The sequence below is a fragment of the Lactuca virosa genome, chromosome 9, assembly GCF_052849685.1.
Source record: "Lactuca virosa cultivar CGN04683 chromosome 9, Lactuca_virosa_CGN04683_v6, whole genome shotgun sequence".
NCBI classification, from domain to species: Eukaryota; Viridiplantae; Streptophyta; class Magnoliopsida; order Asterales; family Asteraceae; genus Lactuca; species Lactuca virosa.
In genome coordinates, this window is record NC_136434.1 from 10,053,777 (window position 1) to 10,063,552 (window position 9,776).

Sequence of the window (9,776 nt, forward strand, 5' to 3'; positions counted from 1 at the left end):
AAACCCTTTGATCCAAAACCCTAGAAATCGAAAATTTGGTCTTTAGGGTTTAATAGCTATAAACCCTAATTTGCAATTCAACAATTGTAGCAATTCAATTTAAAACAACAATGGCTCTGATACCACTGATGAGTTTTAGGTACAACAAATAAACCAGAAAACAATTCCTAAGTTCACATGCAACCTACTTTGGATCTATGTTTTAACTATTGAACATACAACTTTGAATTGCAAAATAAGAACCCTAGAGGAGAGAGGCTAATTTCGAAATTAACAAACTAGGGTTTAGGAGTTACATACCTTTCAATTGTTATAACAAACAATTGATAATCCTCTTGATCTTGATCTTGATCTTGATCTTCTTGGAAGCTTAGCACCACAAATGTAATGCCTCTAATGGAATCACACCCAAGAACTAGCAAGAAGGAAACTTGGAGGAGAGAGGATGGAGAGAGTATGCAATTTCGGCCTTAGGGTTTCTTCCAAAGAAATCAGTGACCTCAAATGTGAGCCAGGAGGCTCCTTAAATAGCTGAGGGATCTAGGGTTTAGGGAAAACCCTAGTTATCATTTGCTTAGGGCCTAAGCAAGACCCAAGGCCTTATCTTGGACCCCTTGGACGAATTCTCTAGGGTTTCCCCTAGGGTTTTCGTCCACCCCCTTCCAAGGGAGTTATGGATCCTTCCATTCAACTATCAGTTAATTGCAAACTAGTCCCTGCACTTTATAATTAATTCTTTTAACCCCAAAATCAATTCTGATTAATTTCTGGCTAACAATTAATTAAACATAATGATTTCTAATTAATATATTAATCCATTAACATATTAATAAATCATTTATATATATATTAATTTATTAATCTTATAAATTAATATCTCTCCTTTCATAATTTCCTTGTCCAGTTGCTAGGTTGAGGGCAACCCAAAAGGACTGTGCTGCTATCAATTCAAGTACATACCAATTATAGTTATGGGCTTAGACACCTAATCCAACAACATCTACTTTTGCCAAACATGCCCTTTATGTGGTTTACTATTTTATATCTAATAAAAAGCCCGACAATAATTTTTTTTTTAAATATTCCCCGTCGATCAAATAAATTGAACTAAGTAGTACAACACAACCATGAATACACTAGTGGCGTTATCCCACTCATATAATTGTAGTATATATGTGTTGTGTATGAATACAATTATGTGGCTAAAGTAATCCCACGGTCGGAGGAAGTGATGTCATATTAACCACACTCCCTTCACTGTCACATAAATGTCACATCACATTTTACCATAAAAATATGGTTCATTGTCACACCCACAAAGTGGTACCAGACTTTTTTTAAGAATTTAATTTAAATAAAAACTTTAATTTTAATAAAAAAAAAACATAACATATCATTACTTCAAAATAAAAAAAAAAACATTACTCATATTAACATATTAACATAAAACCATACATCATAGTTTTATGAGTAAATTACACAAATCGTTTCTCGTGCAAGTATCAAAATGCACGTTTAGTCCCTATTTTCAAAAATTAACTCGGACAGTTCATACTTTACAACATGCACGCTTCATCCCGACCGACCTGAATTGACTGTAATGCCATTATCTATTTTTTTTCCATTTATTTTTTCAGTTGTTTACTGTTTTTTAGTTTTTTTTATTAAAAAGGAAATTTAAGTGGGACCCACCATTTTTATACTTTACCCTTTTCAATTTTCCACCGTCAACCCACTAGTTGTCTGTTGTCCCCTTCTTCCATATGCAAGTCCTCTCAACAAACTCCATATCTGCAGAAAAAATGCCACAGCTGCCCGCCTAGAAGAGCCACTCGCTCTGTAGTGTTGTCACACAAGATAAGCACGCCGCCCGCCTGCTGGCCGGGCGAATCTAAGTTCTCTTCCGGTCAACTGTCCACCCAGTCAAGTGCAAAAAAAACACAGTAGAATCTTCCATTTCCAGGACCGGTCCTAAGGGTGTGCAAAGAGTGCAGCCGAACAGGGCCCCGAAAAAAATAGGGCCCGATCTTTAGCAAAAATTATCTAGTTAATATATCTATATATTATTTTGTTAAACTAAAAACGAAACCCCCTGTTAGCTCAGCCGGCCAAAGCGCTGGTCAATGGCGTTTTTTTTGCTGTTTGGCGTTGGTTCGATCCCCACAGATCTCAATTTTACATCTTTCTTTTAAATAATTCAATGAAAGTTACATCTTTGGCCCTTCAAATTTAATAATTATTTTCATTTAGTAAATCAATTTTCATAACTTACAAGTTTTACCTCTATAACTTTGAAAAATTCACATTTGGTTTCACTTAATCAATTTAATAATTTTTTGTTTTTCCTAATACAATTTATCACCCTTTTAGATTTAATATATATATATATATATATATATATATATATATATATATAGGAGCCCATATTTTACTATTCGCACAATGCCTTCAAAATTAAAGGACGTGTCCATTTCATAAGCTCCATTAATGCAATGTGAGCTTCTTGACGTGAAATAAGCCTTGTTATAAGTTTTACTACATTTTTCTCTTGTTCAGACCTTAACATTTGAAAGGTGGCAAGTAATTCCCAGTTGTGTCACAGATCAAATAGAATGGATCAAGGATAAAAGCAGTTGTTTCCCAAACAGGGCAGTAGTTTCTCTTAAACATTTTATCAATCAAACACCTTGTGTGCGTGATTCTCATTGACATGAAACTTAGCACACCAGTCCTTGGTTTTCAGTCGAAGCTCCTCCCAGAGTGGTAAACATTGACCGATTATTGCTTTTTCTTTCTCAGTCTCTTGATCCATCCCTTTGATTAACCAAACCAACGAATGAAGTGCTCCTAATTCGTTCCAGAAATAAGACCTCATTGTTTCTTTAATCTCCTTCCCGATTTGATTAATCAGAGCACACCCGTTGTCCCTTCTTCCTCCTCGCTCTCTTCTTACAGCACCCTCCATCGAGTTCTCCCTTTTTCCATCTTCTGAATCGCACACAAATATTTCCTCTGTTTTCCCTCTGATCGAACATAACTCTCAAAATACCCAAACCTTTTTTGCGTCAGTGTTTAATTCAACAAGAAATGAGATTAGGTCCCCCACACCCTCTGAATCCATTTCGGAATTAATATGATGGTATAAGGTGGCTTAATAGAGGTGTGGTGGAGAAGACTATGAATAAAGCACGGGGTCGCAGATGAGGGAAGAAGTCTGCAATTTTCGCTTTCCCCTCTTCTCCCTTTTCTCATCGAAAAAGGAATCAGTGTAGAATAGGAGAATCAGTGAGAAAGAAAGCTCCACATGAGCACATCCCTCTTCATTATTATTGACAAATTTATTATTATCTAGATATCTATATACTAAATTAAAAGAAAATGAAACAAAAAAATAGAAAGCAATGGGAGAGAAAAGAGTTAAATTGAGAAAAGGAAATTAAATACATACATTTGTTGGAAATAGAAGTTAAAGGAATTGGTTTTAATATATAAAAAGAATTAGATTTCCAAAGAAAAATAAAGGGGGAAAGAAATAAAAAAATAGAGAAAAAAAGAAAAAAGAGAGAGAGGTGCGACCAAAATATACCACATTGCGGTCAAGTCCGCACCCAAACCGCAGAGAGGGGCGGTGTTCGCTGCCTAGGCGGCAATGGTGCATTCCCTCTACCGTACCACTCCCCCAAACCTAAGTAAAAAAGTTGAAATATATTGGAATTCATCTGTAACATGGTTAAGTTTAAAAAAACTAGAATCCGGTCAGGAGGCCATCCAACTGATGGATCACTCGCATGTTTAGATTGCTTATTTGATTGTTTGAATTGCATGAATTAAAACGTGTTTAGTAACTTACTACTAAGTTATTTGAAAGTGTTTATTGTAAGTTAAAAGAAATTTGTTATTTCATCATTTTTAATCCAAAATTTTATTTTTGGTATTTTACATATATAAACATAATTTACTAAACAATCAAAAGGATCCTTTTGAATATATATTCAATATACAAAATGATATAGAAAAAAAAAAGATTTAGATACAAACTAGAAAGTTACTCTCCCTGCTTCGCGGAAGAGTCTACTTATATGAATCATTATTATAGACAAAACACACACACTTGCCCTGTTGTTGATGCAAGCACCTCTATTAAGGTGTTGTTTGTTTTTTCTGAGACAAAATGTCTACAGTCTGCGTACCACATCTGCAGATCTCTACAGTGGAAGAGGTGGACCAAACGTCTACAGTTTGAAAGAAGAAAATTGTTTGTTTTTTAACATCTGCAGACTTCTAGAATAAACTACAATTAAATTAAACTGATTATTTGAAAAAAATTAAAAAGTTTTTCAATAATTTTATAACTTTATTATAGATAATTAACAAATGTAGATCAACTTTTATGTATTATTGTAAAAAAAATTGAAAATAAAATAGTACGAATTAACGTATATATTTGATAAAAACCAACAAACTTTGGTTGCAAAGTTATACCTAAACATTGTAATTATGGATAAAAAAAATTTAACACATAAAATGGATGGAAATAAACTTTGATTCTAAATGAAAATTTCAAAATTTTCATTTTACTTTTTCAAAATCAATTAAAAACTAGCCATAAATATTTTTCCCTTGAAATAAATGATACCGCATTAAATAATGTTTTACAAAATTTGGCACAAAAAATATAAGACAATATTAAGATTTTTTTTCATATCTTATATAAACAGCTCCAACGACCATTATTGTAATTAAATATTTATTTATAAATTTGTCACAAAGGTCATGATTGTGTCATCGAACCTTTTTTCCTTAAGTAGTGTAAGTTTTTTTTTTTCCAAATTGTTATCATTGATAAAGTTGGAATAAATCTAAGTTTAAAAAAAACAAAGATATATGTGTTTTTTAGGCTAGAAGACGCCTGAAGAGGTTTGCAGACTCAGATCAAGAAGAGGATGTGCAGACCTTTTTAGGTCTGTAGTCTTCTAAAAAACAAACAGTCTGCGAAACATAATGTCTGTGTGTGGTCTGTACGATGCAGACAAAAGAGTCTAAGAAAATCTACAGACAAAAAACAAACAACACCTAAGTTTAATGATCTGAAATTAATCTCTTAATCTATCATTGGCTGACAACGATGGTGAGGAGGTGTTGAGGAGTGAGGTGAGCCATCGATTGAGCATAACACCGGTCGACCCATTCGAGTCGTAACATCATAGAAGGGTGCGAAGCCATAATCGGCAGCGATAGCCCTAACCTAACCAACGACGGTCGACATAACTTCTCCGTTATAAGCCCGTTTCCGACGATCCTTATATCCACGGAAAGGTAACGAGAAGACCTACACTTCTATCAACTGATACCATCCTTAAGACCTTTCGAACAAAAAGCTAATTTCCACAAAAGCCCGAACTGACACTTTACCGAAATACCCCTAGGCTCCAAAACACGAACCAAACACCTGGATCACTTTAAATACATCACTCGCATCCAAATGGGCCAAGATCCCACCTTTTCAAAGGCCCTAATCCTTATGATAACTGGTGATCGGGCCAAGACCCTGAATGATGAAGCGATTAGAAACTGAGTGTTACACAGTATTTAGCAAAGTGGTTTCCGAGACCACATTTGTGACAAATAACCTTAGGTTTGACTGAGTTCGGAACGTCCTGAGGTTCTGAAGAACGATTTAGAATGTTGGGTCGGTATACTGGTGGATTTTCAATAGTTTTAGGGTAAGGTTGAGGATTGCTTTGGTGAGGAGCTTGAAATCTGTTTTAGGAAGGTTTTTTATTGGGGTTCCAAGGACGTTTGTACTTCATAGATAGAAGTGCAAACTCTTGCTAAAAACGAAGTTCAGAATCAGCGACTTCTGGATCAATGTCTTCTTCGTGCGGGTAGTTCGGAATTGGAGGAACAGGTGTGACAGGTGGAATGGTTCGTGTAGGTTGAACAAGTGGGATGACTCCAAAATGATCCGAAACAGACGGGTTCGGAATCAGTGGATTGACTGAGCTGACTAAAGCGAGATGACCTCCTGAAAGTTCTCTCAACATTTGAGCAACGTTGGATTCATGACCTTGTAGTTCATCAAATAATTGATAGAGCTTTAGTTTCTTCAGAGATCCATTAATCTGAAAACATACCTTAACGTTTCCCCATCCTTTTCCTAAGTTGTTGATGAACTTGAGATTGTACTCGAGTGGAGTTCAGACTACTCCATGTGCCGTCATTTTACTTCACCATGATCCTATACCAATTTGATGCAGAGGCTATAGATTCACCAGGAGTTATAGTGAAGGTGTCAAAGTCTTTTACAACAGATGTCAAACGCTTATACTTCATGTTCTCTGAAGCTTCAGACAGATCTTGTAGTGTATCCCAAATCTCCTTTGCAGATTTGCACAACCTAATGTGCTCAAAGAGTAATGGAGGTACACCAAAAGCCATTTCAGAGAAGGCGACTTGATCTGCGTGAAGCTTCTCGATGTCTGATGCATTCAATGGTGCTTGTTGAGCCTCCTATTGGCCCATGAAAGTGGAAAAAGAATCTCTAACCACTTGTCTTACTGGAACACGACGACCTTCTTTCACTAATCTCCATATTTCTTCACCTTTTTCTTTACCAATTAAACATCTCTTCATTCTAACTTTCCAGTGATCATACTCTTCAACAACTAGCAATAGGCATGCATTGGGCAACCCACGCTATTTGTTATTTGCATTGAGTACGTTTGTTGAGATTGATTAGAAGCAGCCATTGAAGTTAAGATATTAGAGCTGAAGTGGTATATAGAAGAACTTTTATCCTGAACACAGAAATGATTGAGATACCAAAGTAATCTTCAACCAACTTAAATATGTTCTTATAGATTCAAAGGACAACCACTTAGGCTCTGATACCAATTGTGAAAACAAGGATCTACTTGGACAAGGTTTAAAAACTCAAACCTTGAATTAACTTAAGATCAATGTCTATTAGTAATAAATATCCAGTCAAGTCTGATAAACCAGTCTTGTCTCGAAATTAAGAAGTTCAACAAAGCGATCAAAGTGAATAAATAATAAGTATGAATAGTGTAAAGAGATTCAAGAACATTAAGAATGTTAGAGATAATGATTGTCCGAATGATTCTTGATATTGATGAGAAATATGCATGTTCCACACATGATACAAAGGTGACCACTCCTTAAATAGTCAAGAAGTATCAAGACAAATCTGATAAAGTGCATGGACTAAGAGACATATGAAGATCAACAGACTGACAGGGCCGGTCCATTAGTTTTTCATGCCCGGGGCGAAATTATAAAATAATGCCCTTATGTCCAAAAAAATATATTTTTATTATTTATATCTACTTAAATAAATAAATAAATAATACACAAATTAATATAAACATCAACAACAACTAATGAAACTAACTACAAACAATTAAATTGTTAATTCATATATTATCAAAACACTAAAAATAAAAATATTATGTACTTTTCAATTACAAAATCTCAACAGCAAGCAAACTCCATTTACCATGTCCATTTCTTTTATTTTATTCCCAGAACAGGGGATGCTATCACTTATCAAAAAGTTTCTACAACTAAACTTCAGTCAAAGGACAAAGAATTACTTATTTTCATCACTGTTACTCCAATTAAACCGTTTTCACACTTTAAGCACAATAAGAGTTCATCTGTGAACAATATCTTGACTCTTCAATGATACTTTTATCCACAACACTGTAAATTTCATAACCTGATGAACCCTACAAAATAGGGGGGAAAAAGTAATATTAACAACAATATTGAAAAATAAAGCAAATTATACCTAAACTTTCAAAACAGATGAAAAGTTCCTAAGATAAAAGTAGCTATAACATAATGAAACAACCAAGTTTAAAACCATACCTTGAGTTCATACATAATTGCCCTTAGACCGGTTGCAACTATGACCATCTGTATATGATGTGGAACATACAACAGATCACCAAAACCCTACAAATGGAAACTAATAAAAGCCAAAAAGCAAAATACTAACCAAAAGCAAGTTGGATCACTCTATTCCTAACTCTTACTGTTGTTCTTTGAACAACAAAAAAAAAAAAAAAGACATTCTAAATTTATTTTCTTTGGAATTTCATCAAAGCTTGGTGAGCACAAACTTAACATCTTGACAAAAATTCAAACCACCAAATTCTTCCAATTAGCTCATTAAATTCCCTACAAAATCGCTCCTTTTTGTATGAAATCAACATCATATTCATTGAAACCTCACATATCTTTAGTTTTTGGTATCTGCTTCAGCAAAATATCAAACTCCGAATACAGTGAACATCAATCAGAAACTGGCATGAAAAGAAAGAAATCAGAATAAGAAAAAACGGAAATCAGAAATCAAACTCACCCACTCAGAAATCAAAAGCCCTCAAAATCTTTCATATCTTCGATGTTTGCTTCATAATAATAAAAAAATGAACTCATACTAGAAGAAGGGTATCAACAATCGGGTCCAAGTTAACCACCATAAAGACGCAAACACTTGAAGTAACACAAATCGGAATTTGGATTATTAGATAATATAGCAAACACGTGCAGTAGCTTTAACTGAGAAACAGAGAAACAAGAATGAGAATGAAATAGAAATAGAAATCAACAGTTTAGAAGGATGAAAAAGTACCCAGTCGATTAAAGGCTCCTCGATCTCTACATATTTCGGTTGTCTAGATGATTGATAGGTTTGGCGATTGGTATTCTCAAGATCCTTGGCGCTTACGCTTTTAGCTTGTCGATATTTACCTCCCAGTCCCAACGCCTCACGAGACGCAGACACTGAACTTGGACCACTTGTTGGACTAAACTTTGGACCAAAGTCATGGTATATACATTTATTTATCGGACTAGATTTATGCCCCACTTTTTTTTGATGCCCTGGGCCATAGCCCATCTCGCCCATATATGGGGTCGGGCTGACACAATCGTTGTTGTCGATCTTGTCTCTTGTACTATACTAATACTAATGGACGAAAGAAACAATATAAAATAGTATTTGTAACAATAAATGCACATTACAGACTCATGATAGCAACAAAAGATAGACTCATGATAGCAACAAAAGATACATCACCTCGGAATGGATTCCACTTCGGAACACTCTCTCTTTGGACATGCTTCATGTCGGATTGATGAATGATCACTTTTCATGTATTAACAGTTTATAACAATAACCGTCGAACATCATTATCAAATAAAACACAGTATTTTGTATTTTCTAATGCCATGCACTCAGCCAATTTATCCACAGTCATTCACAGATATTCACCCACCAAGTTATTTTTAGGATTGCACAAGTTAAAAACAAAGTCTACTATATAACATATGATGAAATTAATGGTCAATATATTATTGAACCTACACATGCATAAATGTTTTGTTATTATAGCCGAATGTTTTGCAATGACAACTAACAAAAATCAAGGGCAAACTTTATCCACAGATTGGTTTGTTTCTTAAAAAACCTATTTTTACACATGATATATGTTATCTTATCTAGAGTTCAAAGTAGAGTCCAAAATAGCGATAGATTAAAATTGTTAATTTTAAATAATGATGATAGACTTACAAATAAAACTTCAAATGTTGTTTATAAAGAAGTTTATAGAAATTTATAAACAAATTATAGAATTTTATTTCTTATAATATCTTTTATTTATTAATAGTAAAACACATTTTATTCTGAATTCTTATTTGTAATTTATTATATGTTTTCATATTGTTTCTTAGGGCTAATGTCATAA

The 9,776-nt window shown here is 34.2% G+C and overlaps 1 protein-coding gene across 8 annotated transcripts; it reads right to left on the reverse strand.

Annotated features, from left to right (window-relative positions):
* Window positions 1–7,415: 7,415 nt before the first annotated feature.
* Window positions 7,416–9,476, reverse strand: LOC145141222 (uncharacterized). Of its 8 annotated transcripts, none has more exons than XR_013722517.1 (4): window positions 8,660–9,357; window positions 8,387–8,586; window positions 7,891–8,327; window positions 7,416–7,748 (listed from the first exon to the last, which is right to left on the reverse strand). XR_013722517.1 is itself a non-coding variant. In XM_079074533.1 (3 exons), the coding sequence occupies exons 1-3, from the start codon at window positions 8,933–8,935 to the stop codon at window positions 7,656–7,658; spliced, it is 417 nt and encodes a 138-aa protein (XP_078930659.1). In that variant the 5' UTR covers window positions 8,936–9,476; the 3' UTR covers window positions 7,416–7,655. The 8 variants fall into 8 exon arrangements, 2 of the variants coding, with proteins under 2 accessions (XP_078930659.1, XP_078930658.1); XR_013722518.1 differs by having other exon boundaries at window positions 7,891–8,277; window positions 8,660–9,011; XR_013722521.1 differs by having other exon boundaries at window positions 7,891–7,938; window positions 8,660–8,997.
* Between the last annotated feature and the right edge of the window lie 300 nt (window positions 9,477–9,776).

What these genes read in the sequence shown, in the direction of transcription:
- LOC145141222 (XM_079074532.1), bottom strand. Translation starts at nt 8,935, where the DNA reads ATGGGCGAGATGGGCTATGGCCCAGGGCATCAAAAAAAAGTGGGGCAT. An exon ending in AGGAGCCTTTAATCGACTGG is followed by an intron (nt 7,978 to 8,659) that starts GTACTTTTTCAT and finishes TTCCATTTGTAG; the next exon opens with GGTTTTGGTGATCTGTTGTA. An exon ending in CAATTATGTATGAACTCAAG is followed by an intron (nt 7,749 to 7,890) that starts GTATGGTTTTAA and finishes CCTATTTTGTAG; the next exon opens with GGTTCATCAGGTTATGAAAT.